The sequence below is a fragment of the Amblyomma americanum genome, chromosome 4 (genome assembly GCF_052857255.1).
Source record: "Amblyomma americanum isolate KBUSLIRL-KWMA chromosome 4, ASM5285725v1, whole genome shotgun sequence".
NCBI classification, from domain to species: Eukaryota; Metazoa; Arthropoda; class Arachnida; order Ixodida; family Ixodidae; genus Amblyomma; species Amblyomma americanum.
The window spans coordinates 26,467,741-26,489,164 of NC_135500.1; the positions used below are offsets into that span (position 1 = coordinate 26,467,741).

At 45.0% G+C, this 21,424-nt stretch overlaps 1 protein-coding gene across 2 annotated transcripts; it reads right to left on the bottom strand.

The window, feature by feature from the left end:
* Window positions 1–1,551: 1,551 nt before the first annotated feature.
* Window positions 1,552–21,424, bottom strand: LOC144127842 (uncharacterized). 2 transcript variants are annotated; one of them, XM_077660805.1, is made up of 3 exons: window positions 21,182–21,424; window positions 8,016–8,121; window positions 1,552–5,541 (listed from the first exon to the last, which is right to left on the bottom strand). In XM_077660805.1, the coding sequence occupies exons 1-3, from the start codon at window positions 21,220–21,222 to the stop codon at window positions 5,374–5,376; spliced, it is 315 nt and encodes a 104-aa protein (XP_077516931.1). In that variant the 5' UTR covers window positions 21,223–21,424; the 3' UTR covers window positions 1,552–5,373. The 2 variants fall into 2 exon arrangements, with proteins under 2 accessions (XP_077516931.1, XP_077516932.1); XM_077660806.1 differs by having other exon boundaries at window positions 8,016–8,149.

Here is a 21,424-nt window from a genome sequence, read left to right on the forward strand (position 1 = left end):
AGGTACGAAACTTCACTTTTAAAGATACCGCAAGATACCACCAACTTTTTTCCATTTTTGCAAACAAATTGGTGAATTTAATTGTGTCCACTTCTGTGCTACGAAAAAGCGCTTTTACGTGGACGTCATCAAGGAAGTAGTTCATAACGGTATATATAAATGGTAAATATGGTGGCTGGCGCAATTTGCGACGCTGCCAGCCGCTACGTTGCCAGTCACTGCTAAGCTGCTTCATCGGCCGATTGTCATGATATCGCATTTAATTCTCCGGAACCTCCCAGAGTGACATCACAAGGGGCCGCCAGGTGCAAGAGGGTTAACCACAGATTCACAGGGTTATTTCGCGATGTCATATCAATCGTCTGAAGCGACTGTCTTGAGAGCCTCCTTTGAAGAACGTTTGCATCTGTCCTTTGAGGCTAGGTTGTAATCATTTTAAGCAATAAATTTTTCTATTTCACCAGTATAATAGATGAGTTGCGTTATCGCAAGCAGCTTGCTTTTAAGATTCATCTTCTTCAAACTGCTATGAAAACGTGTAAAAAATTGACCGCCAATAGCAAGATCAAAGGATGTCAAGGGGTATAAATTAGAAGGGGAAGAAAAATTAAAAAAATAGCTAAATGTCCTGCCCACGTTAGTACAAATTCTACATTGATACTGTTAAAAGAATGAAAACTAGAAGTGCTCCCCGTTAGGACGGCCAATAAAAATCAAGAGAAACACCCCCACAAATACATTCAAAGAGAGAGAGAGAGAGGCGGGTGGGGGGGTGGCAAAGCCTTGCACAGTGTGCCGGGTGATGTAAGGCCGGCTCAGGACCCAGCCGCTATGCCCACATTTCAGCGTACGCGAAATGCAACAACGCTCCGGCTGTTTACCCCCGGGGGGTCGAATTAGTTCTAAGCTCTCCAGTGCGCTGTCTCTCATAGCCCGTAATGGAACGAATTTGTATTATTTCATTGCAGCTTTTCCCAGTTCCCAGGTTACTCTGCCTGCAGCAGCTTTGATTTCTGTGGTCACGTGAAAAACTAATTATACTGCACTGAACAATACTATCGCTTACTTTGGAAGCAGCAGCGTTTGGTAAATCAAACCAAATACAATTGTAATAGAGAGGTAGAGCGCAACAAATATAACCAGACGCTAAAAAGGAATGTATACCAATAAAATAAGTCACGAATTGCATTCTATGTTACAAAGTTAACGAGAATATCAAATAGGCGGGGATGTCATTATAGCAGGCGGGGATGTCATTATAGCACGTAGCGGAAAGCACAATGTCAGCAAATTAACATGTATGAAGGGGTAGCCTTCGTAACGATAACACTCATGGGAATTGATCTGTTATGTTTACAGTAATATTCGAAGCACTGGAGGTTATATTTCTTTTCTCCTTTGCAACTTTGGGGAGGAAATCGAGCAAATGTAATAGGTCTATTTTCATGGCGTCGCTGTCAATAAACTTGCACTTGTCACACTATCTGATAGCTGGTGCGGAAGGGGTTATAACTTCCCCGCAAAAAGGCAAGGACAAGGGCTATAGTGCCGACATAAAATATTTTATTATACACTTTTTATACAACATTTGGAAACAAAATGTGTACAGTCAGAATCACATAGCGTCATTACCTTGTGCTCATGTTACATGTACAACCAGAACGATGCACTCCAAACGTAACGAATATGAATATAACTAAACACACTTCACAGCAACATGGCATACAAAAGAAGCAATACTTTGCGAAAAGAATAAAGAACAAGGCAAACTTTTAATCGGTTGCCAAACAAAATGAGTCAGCAATGAAGGGCATACAAATGAACATAAATGATGGCATTGAATGTGCATAGTACTGCTGTCGTCACTTTTCTCGAGCCTGTTTGTGCGCATTGTGCACTTAATGCCAGTATCATATGATCTACGCCCGAAACGCCCAATCAGTTTTCTTAAATTCGCTGCAAATTTTTTTCCTGCTGCCCCGCAGAACTTAAAGGCGTGTGTGCATATTCATTTTCAAAGCACCCTCCCCCCAAGTACTTTTTCTAGCTGTACTGATTGCGTTATAAATCGGATATCCATGGTTTGTTTACATAAAAGAATTTTCTTACGCAAAAGACAAGCCAAAAGATCATTTTAAAAGTGACAACAGCAATACTTACAAAACACACATATCACATTTATATTACACCAAAAAATTGCTCAGGGCATATATGACAGGTAAACAGTCACATCATACAAATAACTATTTTAGTACACACCGAACACTCCTTTAGGGGCAGGTTACATAAGGAATCAGGAATAGTACTCTTCATCTTCAAGCAGTGATGCACTTGCTAAACTAGAGGTAAAACACAGCACTATAAATATAGGAGGAAACACGCAAAACTAAAAGGCACATCTCACCACATAAGTGTTATCTCCTCCTATGGCTACAATCATTGCTTTTCTCGTTCTTTCCTAGCAAGGTTGCGAAGTTTTTCTATTGATTTGACTTTCGTCGACATTCCCATAGCCCGAAGCTCCGTGCGCAATTCTCCTGCATCCATGTTGTCCCGATTTTGTAGACAGTTTCCGTCGCTCACTTTTTCTTCTGCACAGCGTAGCCTCTTCGCCCGTGTCTCTTGAATAAGTCCCTCAAACCAATACTCTTGGTCCCGCTTTTTATATGCACGGCTTAGTCTGATATTCTCACTCACTTCAAGCCTTTTCGCCAGCTTGAGAGCGTCAGCGGCTGCATTCCACTTGTTAGACTTCCCATGGTGTAGATGCTTTAGCACGTCGTTTTTTTTTCTCTAACCTTTGGCTTGAAAACCAACCAAGGCACTTGAACCTTTCGCGCTTTGCGGAAGCGTGGTGCTCGAGAATATGAATGTACGGCGTAACTATATCGCCACCATAGCCTTTGCAACCTTGGGCTCCTAATTCTAAGAACGTGTGAAAGAATTCTCAGGTTTCTCTTTCTATGCTGCGACCTTCAACATCATTTTCCAGGTGGTACAAAATTTTCCACATAATCTTTCAAAGGAGCAAAGTTTTTTCCTCTGTTTGAGAGTGCAATTTCCCGGCCAGTTTTTCAGGCAAAGCCTTCAGCAGGCGCTCACAATCGCCCTCCGATACCGACGTGAATGTTTTTCCCTTGTTTCTTTCATTGGCTTCCCAGACGTGAAATTTAATCCCACGGTTATTTATGGCGTCAACGATGTCCTGAACGTGTATGGTCATACAACGTGGGTTGCGGACTTTTTCACGGTAATCGCTGTCTTCTGCTTCTGAAAGCAATCCATCTACAAGGCGGTTAACTATGTTTAACTTCATGTGCATACATCAGGAATTATTAAATCAGAGTCGAAGTTAAACAATGGCACGTTTTTCATCGCATTCGCCTCTGCGCAGCAATCAGCTTTCATATTCTCATGAGTGCGGATCAAAGGAGGCTCATTAAAGCTCCTGGTACTTGTCAGAACTGAGCACCTTGTCTGTGGGTTTGCTCGACAAAATGCTCGACAAAGGATAGTGTGATGCAGCAGACTGCAGACCCTGAACAGCAAGCAAAAATTTCAAATCTGACCCTAGACAGATGTGAATCGGAATCTCGTGGTCCCCTACAGATATTCTGCCCCTTCGTGCGACAAAATTAATTTCTTTTATCAAATCCCGAAAAGCCTCTCTTATTTCAAAATAACCCTCCGAGATCTCCGCCACACCGAGAAGGCGATGAAGATTATGGCTTTGTAGCTGCCGCGTTTTGCAAATGATGACGAATGATAATGTTGTCCAGGTCGTGCGTCTACTCACAACGCAGCCATCACCCTCTATTTTTACAAGGAGTGCCTCGGTGGAGATCTCTGTCACACTTATGCCTACATCTTTAGCTAGCTCTTGCGCAGCTAACGCCAAGTCTTCCTCAAATGAAACCTGGGCGTCAGGTGAGGTACCTGGTGTCTTGAAGACAGTAATCCTGCTATCTAGGTGCTCTCTGTAAGAATTTATTAGCCTTATGGTAGGCAGATTAGGGACGCTCGCGGAGAGGTGCTCCCAGAAAACGTTGATGACAAAATGTGCGTCCAAGCGGGCTGCAACTCCTCGCAAGCTTTGTTTGTTTGCAGAAGAAAAGGCATTATAGTTAACTTGACCATTGCTGCAGAAACCTCTTTTTACACTGCAATTACAAATAATTTCTCCATTTTCCTTGAATGTTACTTTATGCAGCATGAATTTTAAGTCAGTTACGAGAAGCTGGCATACATCTAAGCCGTAGCTCTCGAGTACAGCGTCAAGTGCTTGCGCGATGCAATATCCAGCGGCATTAAGCTTCCTTCGGTCTGTTTTTTTGCACCCCTCGCCGACCATTATTCCTTTGTTCTGTAGCATTGTAGTTTTTTTCGGATTTCAGCTTTTCATTCTCCTGCTCTAGGTTAAGAAGCTTAGCCTTATAGGTAGAGACGGTGTCTCTGAGCTCATTTATGGCCTTTTCTGAAACTGTTCCTACTCTTGCGAGATCTTTTTGCAGAGCAGGAATTATGATGTTCTCTATGGATTCCCGGTATTCGTTTCAGGTGGGCTAGATTGAGACTCGAAGTGAATCTTTATGAACCTTTTATTTTTTAAGGAGGACGCTTTCGCACGGCCTGTCAAATTCCTGTCGCGCCTATTCGCAATATTGCACAGTGACGTAAACCGGTCTTCAAAATATTTAGCCATAATGGGAAGCCTTACATTCGGGCGCAAAAATGATTGCCCAGTTTCAAAGTATGTCTTTCGAAGAAGATCCTTCTCGTGTCTTGTCTTTATAGCTGTCTCATTGGTCAGCGTGAATGTGACACTGAAACTGTCAAAGGTAGCAGAAAAGATTATATGCTTATCTGGCGTGGCCATTTCGTGGAGCTATAAACAACAAACTAAAAAAAAACTAGAAAATTTGACGAACAAGAAGTCATAGCAGTGGAATAAAGAGAGTAACACTCAGTGAGCTAAACAGGTGACACGTTGTACAAAACAAGCAAAAATAACGCGAAAACAAAACAAATAGAACAAAAGTAGAATTCCATGGGAATAAACACTTATCACTGTATTACGATGCGCCAGCAATGATCTTTGTCAAGATAAAAACCTGCAAGGTCTCACGAGGAAATCCACAAGGAAACCTCTTGCAGGACTTCTGAAGTGTTACCCCCACCCTTAATTCTGATCGGAAACTCAATCGCCACCGTGTTCCCAAGTTTCGTTTCCTGTATCGCCCATGCAGACGGAAGTTGGAGCCTGGAGAAGTCTTGTTCCTCACAGAGTAGCCATTTTTTTTCTAATGGTTGGCCTTTCCCGTGAAAAGCCCATCGATAAATATCCTGGTCAAGGTTCACCTTCAGGAGACCGCTTTATCGACGCCAGTTGGACAGCTCTTCAGAGGCAGACTGGAGGCGTTGATTCGATGGTTTCCTTGGGGATGTGAACTCGCGCGGACAGGCCTCGTTGAGATTCCTCTTAGGCTCCAGGGTACAATGCCATGTGGAGTACCCTTTCCAATGGATCAGGTATCCTTTGCGCTAAATGAAAGACGAATGGAGACATTTTGTCAATGCTTTAGGAAACGATTTCATTTATCTGAAGATAGCGGGAGGGGGGGGGGGGGTGAAACCAAAAGTAGGGAAACTCAAACTGAGTCTCAGGATTTTATTTGTTGTGGTACTTATTAGGTTTATAAGATCCGCAAGCGCACGTGCACCTTATTACGAGGAAAATTGGCATGTTATCTCTATGAAACAAAAAAATGCTGCTGCTAATTTGAAGGCGGCAGAGCGTCATCACGACAAACGCTAATAGAAATCGTCCTTGGCAATCACGAGAAAGGCTAATACCTGTGATACACGGGCACGTTCGAATGACACCTGAGTCGAATGACATTCGCAACTTGGAATGGCATTCGGACTCGACGGACTTCCGCGGCGCTACACGACACTTTCCAAACGCATTTCAAATTTCCTCAGCTCGTTTTCAGTGCACGACGACGACGGCGGCGGTGGTCACACTAGTGCTACAACGACACTATCACGGTCAACAGCAGCATATATGACTGTAGTGGGACAAGTTTTTGAGGCCGACACCGACAAATCTGACCGGCGGACTGTCAGCCTTCATGTCCTCGGCAGGCCGGCGGCTGAGCGAAAACACGCTGATGAGGCGACGGTGTGAATATATTCGCCCTTCTACCTTATCCATATTGTTAATAAGCGAAAGGAACGGGTATATTTCACATGTGCACACTCGAACACTCACCAGCTATAAGCGCTTGCCAAATTAATTTTAATCGACGGCGACTCCCTTCCCTTCCGCTACGACTAGGCCTAGCGAGTCCGCAGGGTTACGTCTTCGAATTCGGCGGTTGTGAAGAGTGAATTCACAAGTTTGAGCGGACGCAAATGATCGAAGAGTGTAGTTTTGACAACAGTGACCTCAAATCAACTATTGCTCACATCGCAGGGCGCGCATACGATGAACGGGAAGCGCCGGTGTGAACCAAACCGCCGAGCACTGCTTTACGACCAGCAGCAGTCGTCGCCGTTGCTATTTGGTGGATAACAAGTTATGCCTTTTCAATTACCGCGAACGGTCCCCAATCATACTTCTGAATAAAGCAGTTTAAAATACACTACTGATCGCGTCGGACGAAGTCGGGAAAATTAGCGACAAGCGCCGATCGTACACGATGTCAGTAGCCCAGCTGTCAAGTGTTTCTCAGGCGAGCGATCGTATCGGCGCTTCCTCCCACAGATTGTCGCACTGCCTTAACAAGCCACGGGCACAACCAGTACAAAAAAGATGAGATTATTTAGTAGAACTAAAGCGCAGAATGTGTTTTAAGTCATGCAAACGAGAGCTAGCTGTTCGTACGCAGCGATGTAAACAATAGTATATGCGCGCAGGCGTCCTCATCGGCACACTGCTGGAGAAATTTAATGCTCACGCGGTAAATCTTCTTTGGTGCACTGTTATCTTCAAGCACTTACGTAGACAGAACACGAGCTATTTGCTAAGCAAAGAGGAGGAAAAAGCGAGCAGCAGGTATCAAAATGAGCAGCCACAGAGCCGAAAGCACTCGCGCGGCTTTGTGCGGGGCGAAGCAATGGCGGCGGCAACGCCTATTGGTCGGTTCGGGCTGCGTTAGCGTTTCGACGGCATTCCAAAATCTGGAATGTCTCCGCCTAGCTCCGTCGATTCGAATGTCATCCGAACCGAATGCTGTCGAGAAACTTCATGTAGCAGCGTAAGTTCGGCAGTCGAGTCGAATGACATTAGGTTGGAAGGCATTCAAAGCGCCCGTGTATCAGGGGTATAATACTAAATTCGGTATACTAAATTGAACAACTATTTGCCGGCACTCAATACTACGCGAAAATGTTGTGACCCATAACAGAAGCGCAACAAACATTTTTATAACAACATTACAGAAAACTATATGTATATGAACTTGTACATTTTTGTGAATGATACGATGTTGTCTTGCTCGAGACTAGTCCGGTGCAAAGTGGAGCAAGTGCATTTGAATATGGGAATGCAGTTTGCACCTCGTTCCTAAACCGGGTGAAAACAGTCACAACTATTAGACTAGATGATGCGTGAGCGGAGTAAATATAAGTGACTCTCAATGTTGTTTTAATCCCTACCATATGCATACTGTCCTTAACAAGTCTGTGTGTTCGGTGATAGATGAATCATCCACACTTAAAGCAGATAATCTAATACAGTGCGTAATTATTTTTTGTTCTTGCGTTGCCGTTATTTTAAATGGAGCGAGTTTTACAGGGTACCTTTTTAACAATCTTCTCTAAAAGACCATTACTTAGGTTTCAAACTTAGTGCTGCAGATGGAATAAATGCACTTTATTTTTCTGATGAAGTATATGGCTGCACATACCAAAATCAAACCACAGGTAATGACTAAATGTACCCCGCAGTGCGTTACAAATATAAAAAAAGATTTTAATGTTACAATATTCAAACAAAAAAGTTAAAAACTTACCGTTTTCGCGATGACTCTCTCGACGGAGTGGTACATCAGTTGCTGGCAGAAAGGTGAGGCTGCAGCTGCTGGCTGTGGACGAATGGTGTTCAGCATCTCGATGGTACTGTATTTATAGTACGCCAGCGAACAACCTAGTATAAAAACAGCGTCAAGGATTCGGGATCACGTGCAAGGCTCACGGCTCACGTGCTTTCCCTTTTGTCCCAAGAGGCTTCCCGGAAACTAAACATCGCGAAAGAATTCCTTTTTTTTTGGAATTTTGCTTTACCTTCAGACGAAACCGGTTGTGTAAACCAAAGCATTGTCACTTTCTTTGCAGCGGGGAGAGACCTATCCCTGGGGTAAACAGCGTGACGTCAAAAGGGAAAGGCCCGATGAGCAGAATCGTCAAGTTTTTCTTCTAAACTGGCTTTGCACGTGACGAGCACCTGCTACCCATCCATGTCAAAACGCTCATTCCAGCCGCCTGAGTCGAAGCGACAAAGGCTGCTACGGGAAAAGCCTAATACCTATGTGTCCCCCTCATTCCCAGCCCATGTTCCTTCAGCTGGTTGCCGACGCCATTTATTATTCGCCATTTTTTTTCTACTTTATTGCCGTGCTCCCTGTTTTCCTCTTTTTTCATTTTGGTGCGTCTCTGTCAGGCGCGTCAGTCCTATACTAGTACTGCCGAATGTGGGCGAGTAATTCTCACTATCCAAGCGGCTTTGCCTCCCCAAATCTCTCGCGGCGCACAGAAGAAGGCAGCTGGTCGGCCCGACGATTAAGTATCGCTGTTTAGTTATTGCGGCGATAAACTCATCCGCATAGCATAAAGTGGAGATGTGCTACTATCGGCGCATTTCGCGAGTGACTTTGGGAATTAAATCCTTTTAAAGACTTTGTATGTATTAAAGAATTTTGAAGACTTGGTTAACTTTCGATGTTTACAGCCTTCAATTTATAGTTCATTAATAGTCTTTTAAATGAACTTTATCACGGACATAATGTCCGCCTTGGCGCACAATCCACCTGCACGGACCACGACGATGCATCTTTCACGGCTTTTAAAAGAAAAATCTGTATACATTAGAAAAAAAACGCACGCGCTATTTGCTGCAGCCAACACGATATTAATGAACGTCCGTCACGTCTATAGCTTGGCAGCGTTTATAACAAGGCACAAAACAAAGAAAAAATTCAATATACACGCAAAAAATTTTGAAAAGAGTATGATACAAGCAAGAACGCGAATTCAGCTTCTCATAACGAGATGAAGGGTAAATGCTTACCCATGTATTCTCTCTAGTGGGGCTATCTGTTTAGTTATTTTTTTGTTAAAAGATTTCGTGAGTGAGTTAAGAACGAATTCTTCTCACAAGCGAGACACTATCCAAAAATCGGGTCGCAAACACTCACTGATAGCAGTGCATTGAGAAGGAATCACCGTTCGAAGTCTTTACTTTATTGTTATGGTGTTCGCCACCGGCAACTAATACAGCAAAACGGTTTCATCACTTTTGCAGGAGCAGAAGAGTATGAATGCAAGCATGCAAATACTCAGAAAGTAGTTCTACCATCCTTCCGTTCCGCAACCAAGCGTGCTAGCGACTACGCTACTTCCTGCCAACGCATATGTAGTTCTGCTTGTCTAGGACACTGGAGAGTCTTTGCAGAAGGGCGTCGAATCAGATGGATGCCTCCCAAATGCCCTGTAGTGTCTCCAGTCTTTAAGATTCACAAGCAATTGTGTACTTAATTAACATCTTAACCCCAATTCAGTGACACAAGCAGCAACACCGCGCTAAAGGCTTTCGCCTCACCGCACTTTAGTTCAACAAAGTGCCCCCTGAATTTTTTTTCTGGTTCTAACGTAATAATTGTTTGCAGCCTGAGACTGCGATGAAAATGTTACATTTGCGCAGGTAAGAAGCGTATTACACTCCGCGTATTCTGTATAGCAACGTTGTGTCCATTTTCGGGAGGTTACTTTGCTGCATGTCCCAATTTTATCCACAGATTCCTTTCTGAAACTATGCTGCAAATGTACAAACTGCATGCAGTGGGAGACCGAGACAGGCAACCGTAGAGAGATATAAAGTCGGAACCCGACGCATGGCGTTGCAGCGTTCTAATATTGTCGCAACACTGAAGTCAGTGTTCTGAATAACTGTCCGGCCCGATTAAGATGTAGAAGAGCTGTGGTACACAAAACATGGTGAGGGCGGTTAGTTTTTTTCTTTTGCTTCGGGCTAGTCTGGTTTGGTTTATTGGGTTTTAACGTCCCAAAGCGACTCAGGCTATGAGGGACGCCGTAGTGAAGGACTCCGGAAATTTCGACCACTTGGGGTTCTTGAACGTGCACTGACATCGCACAGTACACGGGCCTCTAGAATTTCGCCTCCATCGAAATTCGACCGCCGCGGCCGGGATCGAACCTGCGTCTTTCGGGCCAGCAGCCGAACGCAATAACCACTTAGCCACCGCGGTGACTCTTCGGGCTAGGATAATTTAACAAACAAGCGCAAACAATGGTACATTGATTTTTTTGATAACTACGTAACAGAACCAAGAAACAATCCTACTCATGCTCTGTGTAGCTTGTTGGGAGAGCAGTGGTGGTGGTTTCAACGTACATGCGGGATTACCCTTACTGTGGTCTGTAGTTTTTCATCTGCCTCCTCCCATCATCATCGTCCCCCAACGTGACCTTCTTTTATCTCCTCTTCCCGTCCCCCAGAGCAGAGTAGCAGGCCAAATATTTATTTTTCAGGCCAACCTCTCTGCCTTTCCTATCAATAAACCCTCTCTCTCTCTCTTACTGTGGTCTGTCGGCAACTGCTCCATTTGAGCCCCTTAATTTAAACAATGTGTTTCTACCACTGTCCCGCAAAGCCATTGTTGGCCGCTCAGTTCATGAACGCTGAGGGTACTCGATGAGAGAGACGGTGCGCCGCTATTCGTGGTTTCACCAGTTGATGTTAGATACGCTAAGTTCTGGACACGAAGTCCTGGATTTATTTATTTATTTACTTATTTACCCAATACTGCAGACCTCTTGCTTGGGTGCAAGCAGGAAGGGCACAAAGATGTAACATACAAGGGCAATAAGTCAATAATAAAAGCATGCACGACAAATAAAACTGAAGAATATCTCTATACAGTAACTAAAATACATCATCAAAGGCCTTCAGAAAGTCAACAGCGGATATCACTGTCTCAAGGAGCGCATTGCAGTCAGTAACCGTCCTCGGAAAAAAAAAATGAAAAAAAAAATTTATAACCGTTACTTTTCGCGAAATATAGCGCTAAACTATAGTCGTGCTGATGAGGAGTTCGACGTGTTTCTGAAAACTGTACATGGCATTACGCCGATAAAAGAGCTGGTTCACTGATCCGCCACAAAGATAGGCGACAGCAATTACACAACCAAGACGGCATCTTGCAACTAACTCCCCAAATGATTGTTGAGATTGGCCTTTTGGACGCTTCCATTGCGTTCGCCCAAAAAATTCTTCTACAAGCATCTGACATCCCTGCAATCGGCATCCTTGATTTTTTTTATTTTTATTCACATTAATTTGGCTTCTAATCACGAGCCTAAATCCAGGAGTTCACTAAGGTGGCACTTTGGGCTACTTGTAATGCAGCGAAAAGATGCGGCGCCGGTGAGACATGACACACTGTATCTCTGCGTCCTGCTTCTGCTGGGATGTATCTCTTCTCTACCTTACAACTCGTCAAAAAGAACCACGCGTTTTCACTCCACACAGCGTCCCTATTGAACGGCTTCAACAAGCCCTTCAGCCATCTTGCGTTTTCCGTCCCCTCTTTCTCTTATAACTGGGCGCATTTCTCAATATCCTGCTACTGAACATGCGTTCCTCAGGCGCAGCGAAAGCTTCACGCCACATTGATACTTTTTTTTTTCGCCCACAAAGCCCTACTTGCTCCTTCCTCCTCCTACAGTGTGGAATCCGAACAATGGTTAACCGCCCAACCAACACCCTCTCAATGCGTATTTAGAGGGTGTTGGCCCAACCCAACCCCGCAGCTGTGCGCCCTCCCGTGTGCCTGCGTGCGGCTATGCGAGGCAGGAAAGGGGAAAAGAAAAGAGAAAGAAGGAGTTCAGGGTGAAGCGGCCCGTGGTGGCTGTTTGCCGAACTAAACGGCCATGTCCCTGAAAGCTGGGCTTGTCAACAATATTTTGAACCTGGTGGGGAAAATGAACCTCAACAATGTCGTCATGCTGGCTGCAGGCATTGATCCAATGGCTGCGCGTGGGGACATAATTTCCCCAAACCTTAGCCAGCAATCAATCCTTGTCGCTACGACAGACGATGACAGAACAAATAAATACGAAGCCATCAGAGCTACAAAAATAGGAGAAAGCACCAAATACGCCACATCCTACCTCGCCATGCCCGAGAGCGAAGGCAAGGGTGTCGTCCACGATGTACCGCTCGAATACTCGAAGAACTCAAGAAAATGGCGGAGTAGATCGGAACCAACCCGAAAATCCTGGGAATAAGAAGACTCGGATCGGAATTGAAGACCATCCTCATCCTCTTCGAAGTCTGGTACATGCTGAAATGGGTCGACTTTCAAAGCGTGCACATAAGGTGCTATCTTTACAAGAAAAAAAAATTGGCAGTGGCCTAGCTCGGCTATGCCAGGATATACGTAGCGAAAGCTAAGGCATAGCTTGGTTAGGCGTCGTTAATCTTGATTGCAAGTCCAGATTAGTCTGGTTGTCTGGCTGGTCACGTGGTTTGCCACGCAGTTGGTCACGTGACCAGTCGCGTGGTTGGTCACGTGGTGTTGTGCGACCCCGGTGGGAATGCGAGCACCGCGAAACTTCAAACTCGTGACCAATGTAGCTTTCGCTACAAAGGTACCAAGTCTGCACGGCATGCGGAAAGCTCCGACACAGAGCCAACGTCTGCCCGCACCCAACCAATGTGAAATACCGCGGCTGCGGCATGGAAAACCCGGGTACCAACCACAGCTGCGAACCCATGTGCTAACTAATCGGCAAGGACCACATCCTGGGCGACAACAAAAGCCGCGAAATCTACAGAATGCCGTAATTGTCCAAAAAAGAAAATCTGGGAGAAGCAACCAGAGCGACAACAACAGCAGCAGCGACCTGAAGGAGTGGGTACGGAACGAGAGTCCCGCGGACGGAGCCGTGGACCGCCCGAAGGCCGATCGTACTCGAGGTCGAGATCGAGAGCGAGCTCCAAAACCGGGGAGGAACGGGGACCCGATCTACCCCCCGGGATCCGAAAGACCCGTGAGGCCTGCAGCAGAACAACACTGAAACCAAAACGGCAAGCTTCGCTAGCGAATGTTCCCAGGCTGAGAAGAAAGAAATAGATAAATTTAGAGGGAAAAACGAAGAGCTCAGAGAAATCGTCAGAGAGCTAAGGAGTGAAATCCAAAGTCTAGAAACCAAATTCAAGGGCAAGATCGCAGAGCGAAACCCTCCACAAATTAGAACCCAAACTCCCGAAAGAAATTCAGAGAAACTCCCCCACAGACACCCGATTCAAAAACGGACCAGACGGGGGAAGGAATCTGGAATTTACTAGGTCATCCCCCAAAAAGCAGAAAGGGGGAGAGACCGATCCGTTAACTACACTAGGAAAGAGGTTTCAAAAACGGTTCGAAACTCAAGTCCAAAAACATATAGAAACTCAAAACACACTCGTTCAGCAAATTATAGGAGCCCAGGGACAGATGCGAATGCAAATGCAGGAACTAAACCAAACCATGCCAAACATGGCTGGCGCTTTTACAGAACTAAACAACACATTCGCAGAAGTAAAGGAAAACGTCTTCAACAATCATGGATAGGAACTGTAAACAAAAAGAAAATTCTACAATGTGGCAATGGAATTGCCGAGGGTACCAAAGGAAGCGAGCGCTATCGCAACAATACATAAATCAATCAAAGGAAGAACACGCCGCCATTGAGCTGCAAGAAACAGGCAAAAACCCCACCAAATTATCGGGCTACCAAAGGTTTAGCAGCTATCGAGGAGGCAAATCTAAAGTCACAACCTTTATTTAAAGGAAACTTTGCCGCCAAAAATCACGAGGTCGTAACCCGCGACATTGAGACAGTCCTAATAGAAGTTACCACCGGAAGGAAAGGCCAAAGGAGCATATTTCTTCTTAACATATATAGCACACCAAGGCAAACGAAGGTAAAATTCAAAACCCTATTCTGCAAAGCCACCAAGGCAGACGACAAAAACCCACTAGTAATAGTGGGAGACTTTAACGCTGCCCATCAAGAGAGGGGCTACACGAGACAAGATACCAAAGGGAGACAACTATGGGAAGGCATGCAAACACTAGGACTAACACTACACACTGATCCTAATGCACCCACACGGAAGGGCAACAAAGACACCTCCCCCGATCTAACCCTAAGCAGAAACACGGGAATAAAAAACTGGAAAAACACGGAACAAGACCTAGGAAGCGGTGACTATATCGCAGCATTTACGCTAGGTAAAGGCATCAAATCCGAACAAGCTAAACAACTCAAGATTACAGAATGGGACAAAATCATACCGATGAGAGAAAACGAGTCTGTTGGCAACATCACCGACATAGACGAGTGGTCCGAAAAACTAAAGAAACACACGGACAATGCATGCACCACCATAAAAGACGCGGATGCACCGCCAAACGGAGATAGTCAACTATTAAACATGTGGAACAGACCAGGGGACCTGGAAAAGAGGCTCAAAGCCCAGCGATGGAACCGCAACATTACAAGAGAACTAGTTAGACACACTAAACAAATAGAAACGCACGTAATGAAGTTTAATCAACAAAACTGGTGCAGTGGATGTGATAATATGGAAAAAGGCATGAGCCTACCCAAGGCGTGGGACATCCTCATGCACCTGCTAGATCCCGAAAAATCGAAAACGCAAGCAAACATAAATCGAATCAAAGCTACACTTGATTTCAAAGGGACGGATAACCAGGTAATCGAAAAATTAAGACATACGTAGGCCAAGGAGAAGCCGAAACAACACCAAATTACACGGGAAAACCCAACATGCCGCCATCGCGGAAACCAGGGTTCGAGCAGAGATAATTGGCCTAAAAACAAAATGTGCTTTGGGGCCCGATGGGATCACAAACACGATCCTCAGAAACCTCGGCGACGCATCAATCTCGGCGTTAACAGAATACATAAACAAGGTGTGGGATACCGGGAGCCTTCCGCAAGCGTGGAAAAAGGCAAGTGTAGTCCTCATACCTAAATCAGGCAAACTACCAAAAAGAGAAAACCTAAGACCCATCTCGTTAGCCTCGTGTGTGGGCAAACTTACGGAACACGTAGTACAGGCGAGACTAACCAAACACATGGAAAAAGAGCACCTCTGGCCACACGAAATGGTAGGTTTCAGTCCGGGTCTCTGCGCACAAGATGTTATGCTCAGACTTAAACACGACATCCTCGATAAAAGCACCAAGGTCACAAAGGCCAACGTAGGCCTAGACCTAACCAAACCCTTTCATAACGTAAAACACGACACAGTACTCGCTGGACTTCAATGAATCGGAGTAGGTGAGAAAACCTACAACTACATCAAAGACTTCCTATTGAACAGAAAGATAATCATGGAAGTCCAGGGAATTGAATCACCCATAACCAAACTAGGGAGCAAGGGCGCCCCTCAGGGCTCCGTACTATCCCTGTTTCTGTTAAACAAAGCAATGACAGCAGTCCTCCCATTAATAAATCGAATTCAAAACCTAAATTTCAGCATGTACGCTGATGACATAAATCTTTGGATCAATAAGGACAGCGACGCGGAGATAGAACAGAAGTTGCAAACTGCCGCAGACGTGTTGCTTAACACTCGTCCCGACCGTAGACGAGATAAGAATCCTGGGAATGTTCATTCAAGCCAATCGACAAAACACAAACACAATTATGAAATTAGAAAACTATGCGGTACAAGTCACGGGCATATTCAGAAGAGTCTCGCTCAGAGGCCACGGCCGCAAAGAGCGTAGCCTCCTAAAGATGACCCAAGCTTACGTCATTAGTCACATTTGCTTCGCCACACCTTTTCTAAACATTAAGAAAATGGAGCACGACAGAATCGACGCCATAATTAGGAAATGCGTGAAGCGAGCACTAGGACTCCCAATATCCAGTTCAACGGAAAAGCAGGAAGGAATGGGAATCCGCAATAGCTGGCAGGAACTCACTGAGGCGGTAAGAATCGCGCAGCTAGAAAGACTGAGTCAGACAAAAACGGGAAGAACCATCCTCGGGTGGATAAGCCTCCAACCAGACATAGGCCGACACGAAAAAAACAGACATTCCCCTAGACACGAGGAAGTATTTGTAGATCCCACCTCTACCGAGAAGCATGCACCGGATACACAACAAATAACACAGAGTAAGAACCATCGCTAAAAATATTAAGAACAATACAGCCGAGGAAGTAGCCTATGTCGACGCGTCAGGCGAAAAGCATGGAGCCATCGGCAGTGGTAGATGGAGATAGTACACCCAAAGTTACGGCCTCATCACGCACGCAGGACAGTTACGGCCGAAGAAGCTGCAATAACGCTCGCTTGCGTCGGCACCCGAGCATACATAATAATTAGCGACAGCAACACAGCCTTTTGTAATTTTGGGAAATGAAGAATTTCGGAGGAAGCCAGACGCATCCTCTCAGCAAACCAAATTGATCGAAAAATATCCATCATATGGATACCTGCGCGCGAATCTGTTCCTGGCAACGAGGCTGCACACGCGCTCGCTCGAGATATCTACTAACGAGCAGCCGTAGAACAGCCCGGATGGAAGGGAATGAAAGATTGCTTCGTAAAAGAAGCGACGACCGCTGATAGAGGCGTTCAACGTCCGGCCGGCAGTAGTTTTCATTTCGGCTGCTGCTAGACGGGGACGCAGCGCTCTGGGTCATCGAGGGGAACATGCAGTTTCTTCTAGACCGAGGAATCACGGAGTCCTCGTTTCCGTTTCCACCGCTTCACGTCACTCTTCTCCTATTTCGTCATCAGAGAGTCCCGAGTTTGAATCGTAGCGGCGGGAAAAAGTTTTTCGAATTTGAATTCAAATCTCTTGGCAATAAATGCACCTTTCGCTGCCGAACAAACGGCAACAAAGCCACAACATGCCGAACTGTCACATTTTACTAACAAAAAAAATTTACAGCGTTTTTCTCAGTGTCGCCTTTAATCTGTGATTTTTGTAGCGTCCTGTTTTTCCGAAATAACACATAGACATTTCAAGGGCACGTGATAAACAACTTCTGTTTTGCAATTGAGCAGGCAAAAGAAGCGAAATGAGGGGCTCGTTATGACATATATAAGAAAACTTAAAAATGCTCCCTCCAATCTTAAACTTATGGCTTACAATACCTGGGTACATCAGGTCTAATAATGAGTATGCTTTGTTCGTCAGGGACCCCCACACAAAGGAAGATACTTATCGACACGTGCAGATACAACGAAAAGCAGTAAGGTTCAACATCGTTGGTAAATATAAAATAACACTCTCCTACTAACCTTACAACTGCCAACAACCTTCTGTCCTTAGAAACCCGCAGGATGATGAGTCGTTTACTTTTTATATAAAAAAATTTTGAACAATCTAAACCTCAGCCCTGGCCGTGCCTGTAAATTCTGAACAGAAGACGAACTCGACATCGCAGAAATGACTCTCTACAACCAATTTTTGCGAAAGCAAAGTTTTTCTGGATAGCTTTGATTTACGGACAATTTCTGATTGAAACTCCCTTCTATCTCTTTGATGGGACTAAACTATTTCATTTGATTTGAAAGAGCACATAGCTTAATCCACAGTCTGTGACCAAGCACTTCAAAAATAACTTTCTCTAAGGACGTGATGCATTGATGATGATGATGTCTTAAGGCTTATTGGCACATATCTACGGCGGGGGATTGGCCAGGGTTGCATTGCTTTCTGTTGTGATTGCGCTCTTTTTTCTGTTTTTCTTATGTTGGTTGTTTTGACGTCCTGATAACCTCTTTTTCTTTTTCTTTGTCAGGCTCTTGCTCTACTGAATTTTTGCCATTACATTGCGTCTCTTTGTTTGTTTCGCGAGTAACGTGTTAGCTTCATTTTATTGCTTGTACGCAATTTTTCATGTATGCCCGTCTTGATATGCCCGAAATTAAGGCCTGCAGTATTGTGAAATAAATAAACAATAAAAAATCAACAGTCACCGAAATCAAGGAGCACAAGAGAATTTGTTTCTTTTTTATAACTGTGGTGTTGATCAGTGGGGAACTGGTAGTGTAACTATATCGTCGCTGAAAGATAATCCATCAGAAAGCAGAAGAGAAAACAGCCACATGCTGCCGGTGGTATTCGAACACACGACCTCCGAGTTTCGTATTGCAAGGTACATACAAAACTGGTGCTTTGTGTTGCATCTTGCAGTGTCAAGCCCCACATCTTTTCGAGCATTTCTCTTGTTGTCTGGCTGGTTTTCTGCTAACTCTGCATGCACTAGAAAGCTTGTTTGGAGCAGATTGTACTGCATCCTGCATCCACGTCATAAAGCCTTGCCACGTTCCTAACGACGTGCGAACATTGGCGAACACATCGCAAAACGACACGCTTCCTGTTTTGAGGTGGACGCTTAGTGGACAGCCCTTTCATCCACTTCATTATCTTTTTAGAGGCAAATCTCAAGAACTCATTAGAGTCACCAAGAGCCTTTAATCTTCTAACTTGCTCGCTGAAGCTTTCAAGAAAACCATGTACGCGATTTTGAAAGCGTTGACCTAAGGCACGACAAAAGAACACCATTATTAACAATCTTCGAATTGAAGCAAGGCCTTCGTGGACCTGGGGTGATATCTGCAGCACACATACCAATTTCGAAACAGAGCTACAGGTTTAAGAACTGCAGAACATTCTCAACAGGCAGTTCAAACGTGGACGTGGTCCCAGTCCCCTCTCTCTAAAATGTTTAAATTATGCTACACTCTCGAGGAATCGAAAAGATAACACAAGCCTCGTCTATTTATCGGAACTAATCGTCTACTTATCGGAACAGACATAGCGTAAATGCAGATAAATCTGCCTGCAGCGCTCTTTGCAACTGCAAAGCACTGCAAACTGCAAAGAAGTTTTGGTATGTGCGTTGCCAAACTGGAGTTGCTCATTATGTGGTTTTGAAATTTTGCAAGTGTTATCTCGGACAAACGGGATGCTGCAAATATCATAGATTAAAAGGGCATCAAAGATCTCTTATTGATTCAAAGCTTCTGTATCTGCGAAAGCATTTCCTCACGTGTGAATTGTGTGAGCCCCGTTTCAATGACACAAAGGTTTTTTTCAAAATTTCTTTCGAGATGCTAGAGGCCTATGTACATAAGAACTCGAGGTGAACGAAATTATTCGGACTCCACTACAGTGCACCTCAAAGCCTTAGTCGCTTTGGAATTTTGTACCCCATAAAACCAAGCCCAACCAACCAACTTTTTTTTTCGTTTTTCTTGTTATCTCTTCGTATGCATGAAACTTGGTGGTTCCCAGGGAAATATTTTAGTTGTGAAAAATGCCTGCATCGTCGTTGTCTTTCTTTGTGTCCTTCTCAAGGTTTATCAGCTACGACTGACGTGGGCAATGTGTCCGGTCCCGGCATCTAAAGAAATAGGTTGATCCTACGCTTACTCCAGACCTCGAGAGCAGTACACGATTGCCATACTTGTTTTCAGCGAGGAATTTCTCATGGTGAGACCTAAACACAAGCTCATCGAGTGACCCTTTGAAGCTACAGGAAAGTGGCATTACATGTACTTGGTTCCGGTTGGTGATACAGCCGAAACCTCTGCCCCCCTTTGCGGCGGTAAAAAGTGCCCAGCTCTGTCCAAGCTCAAAATACATCGGTAAATGCATGATATGGGATGGAGGCAGGTGCTGGGCGAGGTCGCTTGTCAACTTGTGCAGGGGGTCAAGCCATTGTAAGTCCCCAAGCTAAAGCAGAAGCGAACATAAGGCTAACTAAGCGTCGTGGAGATCAGATGAACGCCTACTCTTTTTATATAGAAACTAGTTAGCTTTTTCCGTGCTGTGAAATATCACCATCCTCATCCTCAGCCTGACTACGCCAACTGCAGGGCAAAGGCCTGTCCCGTGTCTTTCCAATAGATCACGCCAATACAAAAAGTAAATCACATCTGTCATCAGGCACCTATGCACGTCCGTGCTGATTTTCCAAAGCCAGCGACAATATAGTAACGCTGACGCTTTCGTGAACTAGGCCACGGTGATGCCATAGATATGCTGAGCGAACAATGAACTAGCTACAACCTACATTTGGAAGCAGCACTTATACATTGATATCGATGTACAAAATTAAATCTCCTCACCGTGAAGCATCATTGAATAAAATTCCCCCCAAAAATGCAGCACTTAAGAGCATTATTTGCTTACACCTGAACACATATGCTTGGGGGTCTCAATTTCTTGGGCCTGAATTTTTTGCCACACAAAAGAACAGTTTTCCGCCTGTGTCAGTATCAACGTTTTGCTCTCAAAATTCGTAGGCGTGTCGCAGTGCAGATTGCAATGTATGCTAAGTATTTCAATCTGTTCCACTTTTCGAAATAAGACATTTTGCTGGAATTTAGTCACCACAAAGGTGCTATGTGATTTATCGATGTTCTCTCCGTGCATTTGCTCATGATACTTGGACGGGACGCGTGCTTAACTTAGACCACGGTTTCGTTGCCTGCGTACAAACGCGAACCCTGCGGGTGGGTCGGTGTCATGCTGCACACATACGACGTCCTAGAGGCTGCGACGCCGTCTATTCAGCAGAGCTCAACTCAATCATGGAGGGCCGTTTTTTTCTGTGCGTGATAGTGTAGAGGCATGCTGAATGTGTTAGGAAATGACTCCCAGTCAAAATGTAGCCATTTAATACCATTAACACAGTTTTCCCCTGGTTCAGTACCTGCCGTAAGAGAATGGGGGAATCTGAGACGTGCGCATCATGTACGCCATCAAGCGCACGCTGCCACTCTGAAACAATCAAGCACTGCTTGATATCTCCAGCTGAGAGCATGAGTGGGCTCGGCAGCAGAGACGCGAACCGACTGCCGCGCTTTGGCGACCGAGTCCAAAAGTAGCTACGCACCTGCTGAGCGTCCGAGACGGGTGTGATGGCGCCTCCCGCATGAATAAGCTTCCTAACTGCGCTTCAAGGGTGGCATAGATCAGCTGAAATGCCGCAAAGAACGGGGCTCCGAGCAGGATGCAGCTCGCGCTTGCCCGTCAGTGCATTCGATACAATGATGGCTGAAAGGACGGGGAGTTGTGGACGGCCGCGGTTTGAAAAGTTTTCGGTCGTCGTCAGCAGAAACGAAAGCATTTCGCCCGA

Coding starts and splice junctions, on each gene's coding strand:
- LOC144127842 (XM_077660805.1), bottom strand. CDS start 21,222: ATGCGGGAGGCGCCATCACACCCGTCTCGGACGCTCAGCAG. Junction 8,122..21,181: donor CCGTCTCGGACGCTCAGCAG/GTGCGTAGCTAC, acceptor CTATAAATACAG/TACCATCGAGATGCTGAACA. Junction 5,542..8,015: donor AGAGAGTCATCGCGAAAACG/GTAAGTTTTTAA, acceptor TCTTTCATTTAG/CGCAAAGGATACCTGATCCA.